The sequence below is a fragment of the Myotis brandtii genome, unplaced genomic scaffold (assembly GCF_000412655.1).
Source record: "Myotis brandtii unplaced genomic scaffold, ASM41265v1 scaffold1956, whole genome shotgun sequence".
In the NCBI taxonomy this organism is placed as follows: Eukaryota; Metazoa; Chordata; class Mammalia; order Chiroptera; family Vespertilionidae; genus Myotis; species Myotis brandtii.
Window position 1 is genome coordinate 441,995 of NW_005357294.1, and position 3,298 is coordinate 445,292.

General features: G+C 63.0%; 1 protein-coding gene across 1 annotated transcript in view; it reads right to left on the bottom strand.

Annotated features, from left to right (window-relative positions):
- LOC102262989 (testis-specific serine/threonine-protein kinase 5-like) overlaps nt 1-1,251 on the bottom strand; it is a 3,439-nt gene extending 2,188 nt beyond the window's left edge. The window contains exons 1-4 of the mRNA XM_005865085.1: nt 1,048-1,251; nt 586-693; nt 216-418; nt 69-124 (exon numbers count right to left, since the gene is read on the bottom strand). Coding sequence (XP_005865147.1) covers nt 69-124; nt 216-418; nt 586-693; nt 1,048-1,251 — 571 coding nt within the window. The remainder of the gene's footprint in view (nt 1-68; nt 125-215; nt 419-585; nt 694-1,047) is intronic.
- Between the last annotated feature and the right edge of the window lie 2,047 nt (nt 1,252-3,298).

A 3,298-nucleotide genomic window follows, 5' to 3' on the forward strand; every position in this document is an offset into this window, starting at 1 on the left:
GCGAGGTGAGTGGCTGGGTGGGGGGTCAGCACAGGCTTGGGCCAGGCGGGAGCTGGGCTGAGGCTCACCGGTCAGCTTCAGGAAGCCTTGGTCATCCAGCAGGATGTTCTCGCACTTCAGGTCCCTGCGTGGGGAAGTGCAGGTGGGGCTGGGCCTGGCTCAGGTGGGCCTGCCTCTCCCTACAGGCTGGGGGTGGGCTGGGCGGGCACCCTCACCGGTGCACGACGCCGGAGCTGTGGCAGTGGGCCACGGCGCTGACCAGCTGCCAGAACAGCCTGTGGGCCTCCTTCTCCTCCAGCCCCGGGCAGCGGCGGTGGTCGGACACCGTGTTGATGTGCTCCAGCAGGTCGCCGCGGCCCGCCAGCTCCAGGACCAGGTAGGCACGCTGGCTGTTGTGGTAGGTCTCGTACAGCTGCACCTGCAGGACCCCACCCGCCTGCTAGCACCCCAGGAAGGGACTGTCGGTGCCCTAGATTGGGGTGTCGGGATGGGGAAGGAGGCAGGCCTGGGTGGGCGGCAGGCGTGGTGAGGGCTGGCGCAGGGGGTGGGCAGGATGGGGTCAGACTTCTGGAGGTCTCTGCCCACCACATTCAGGTGCTTGTACATGGCATTGAGTGATGAGATCTCTCGGGGCAGGAACTTTTGGGCCAACTCCACAGGGGCCTCGGCGGTAGAGACGATCTTGATGGCCACCTGCAGGGGTGGGTGGGAGCGGCTGTGGGCAGACCACAGCCCCAGGGCAGGGTGTGACAGGGCAGGGCCCAGGTCCTGTGCACGGTGCTGACCTTGGTGGGGGTGAGGGGCGGGGAGTAAGCAGAGCCCTGGGAGACAGCGCGGGCCTTTTCCCCCCTCCTGTCAGGGCACTTCCTCAGGTCTCCAAGGACTCCAAGCGGTCAGCCTGGGGAGCCTGGGCCTCCAGGGAGCATGTGGGATTGATTGGGAGAAGCCAGAGCGGCTGGGAGGTGCCTGAGAAGGGTTAGGACGGGGCCCACTAGGGCTGGGTCGGAGGGCACCCCGAGCCCCGGGGCGGGGCGGCGGCTGCCTCACCATGCTGTGGCGCTTGCCCCGCAGGTCTGAGGCCAGCCGGGGGTTGTGCTGCACGCGCTCCTGCGTGGCGTAGGCCAGGTAGACTTTGGAGAAGGCCCCGGAGCCGATCTTCTTGGGTGAGAGCAGGTAGCCCTTGTCCCTGCACTCACGCACCTGGGCCATGAAGGTTCGCTGGTCCAGCTTTCGCCTGCTGTTGCCCTTCATGGAGGGCAGGGCACTGTGGACGGAGCTGGGGCTGTCCAGCTCTTGGGAGGGGGAGGGGGAGGGGCGTGGCAGAGGCCTGACTTGTGTCTGAGGGACTGGGGTGACAGGGCCGCAGGAGGCCCGGCAGGACCTGCACCCCCTCGCGGCTTTGGAAAGCTTTGCTGGGGAGTGGCCAGGACCGAGAGCTCAGGGTGGGGACTGAGGCTGTGGGGAGGGACAGCTCTGGGAAAGAAGGGCAGGTTCTAGAATGAAGGGTTCTAGAACTGCAGCTGCACTGTGCCCTCAGAGGGGTGTCCTTCTTTCCCCAGGACCTGCCTGTCGAGAGCGTCTCGCTGAAAGCAGCCCTGTCCTGCATAGGGGCCCCCTCCGTGGTGAGAACCCCTGAGGGCTAGCGTCGGGGGGAAAGGACAGCACTTGCCAGCAACTATCTTAACTGCACCCCTTGTCCTTTGGGAGGGTCCCGAGCTGGCAGCTGGGGGAGGGGAGCACTGGCCTTCCTCTGCCGAGGCCTGGAAGCTTCTCCTGCCTGGGCAACGGCCCACGGAGCTCTCTGCAGACTCAAGGACACAGCCCCAAGGAAGGGGGACCCCCCTGGGCCCACCCCAATCCCTGCGGCTTCCGGAGAGAGCAGCCACCGTGACCCGGCCTTCTCCTGTGAGCACTGTTACCAAAGGGAGTAGCAGGTGACATTTATTAGTGCCTATGCCCGCCAGGTGCCGTGCCAAGCGGCCATAGTTGCGCACCTCCCGCCTCCCACAGACCCCACCGGACGTGCCTGTCCCAGGAGGCAGCCAGTGCACGTTCGGGATCTAAAATCGGAGCATAACCAGGTGATGCCCATTTTACAGGTGACAGAACTCAGGCCCAAATACGCAGTGTCTCTGCCGTGAACCGGACGGCGCAGACGGGGGGCGGCTGCTCTGGGAGTGTCCCACGGGGCCTGGGGCCTGCTGGCGGCTTGGTGTCTGTGGGCCTGACTTGTCCCCCCCGGGACTCCTGGTAGGTGTGGCGGGCCTGCTGCAGGGACGGCCTGGAGTGCTCTGCCCGGGGGGCCAGGCTCATTTTGTCATCCCTGTTGGACTGTGAGCTGTTTGGGAGCGAGGCTTGTGCTTGCTATTCCCTTACTCACCCACAGCCTATGTCTGGCAAATTGCCTAGAATATAGCAAATGTGGATAAACTCGCTGGCTTGTTGCTGACCTAGAGGTTAGGAAAAGAGCAGAAGCATCCCCTCCCTGGCCACTTCCACATGTCCCAGGTATTCTAAGCAGAGGGTTAATATGTGGGTTTTCTTGTTTGTTTGTTTTTCCAGGGAGGAAGGGAGAGGGAGAGAGAGAAACATCAGTGATGAGAGAATCATTGATTGGTTGCCTCTTACATGCCCCGTACTGGGGATGGAGCCCACAACCCGGCATGTGCCCTGATTACGAATCGAACCCTGACCTCCTGGTTCATGGGTTGATGCTCAGGTGAACCATCCCGGCCGAGCCGGAGGGGATTTAAGGTGGGGTTGCTACTCAGGTGTTGGCGGGTCTGGAGAAGGGCCCTGTCTAGAGCTAGAGCAGCACAAGGGAGAAATGTGGGGCTCCGGCCAAGGGTGGCTGCGCTACTGCCCACACCCCTCTCACCTTTGCTCCCACCAGGACCCAGGACACACTGGAGGCCAGCAAGTCTGTCCCCAGCCTCATCCTTCTGCAAAGTCTGTCTTACCCTCCTCTTTCTCTGCACCCTAGGTCACCCCTCCATTCCAGGGACATTCACTGAGCACCCAGCACAGGCTGGGCGTGGCTCTGAGCTCTGGGAAGCAAAGAGCAGATATGGGCCTGTCGTAGAGCTTACCATTGTGGAAGGGAGATTGGCATTAGCAATTTAATAGAAGTTAGATGACAGCTGTGATAGTGCTGGGCAGTGTGTGTGCTTGGGGACTGAAGTCTGGCTGAGTTGGGGAGGGGGCGGGGCCAGGTGGGCATGGCAGGCACTAGCCACGGGGAGCAGAGGCAGGGCTTCTGCAGGAGAGCAAGCCTTCCAGCTGTGAGCTGGGAGAAGTC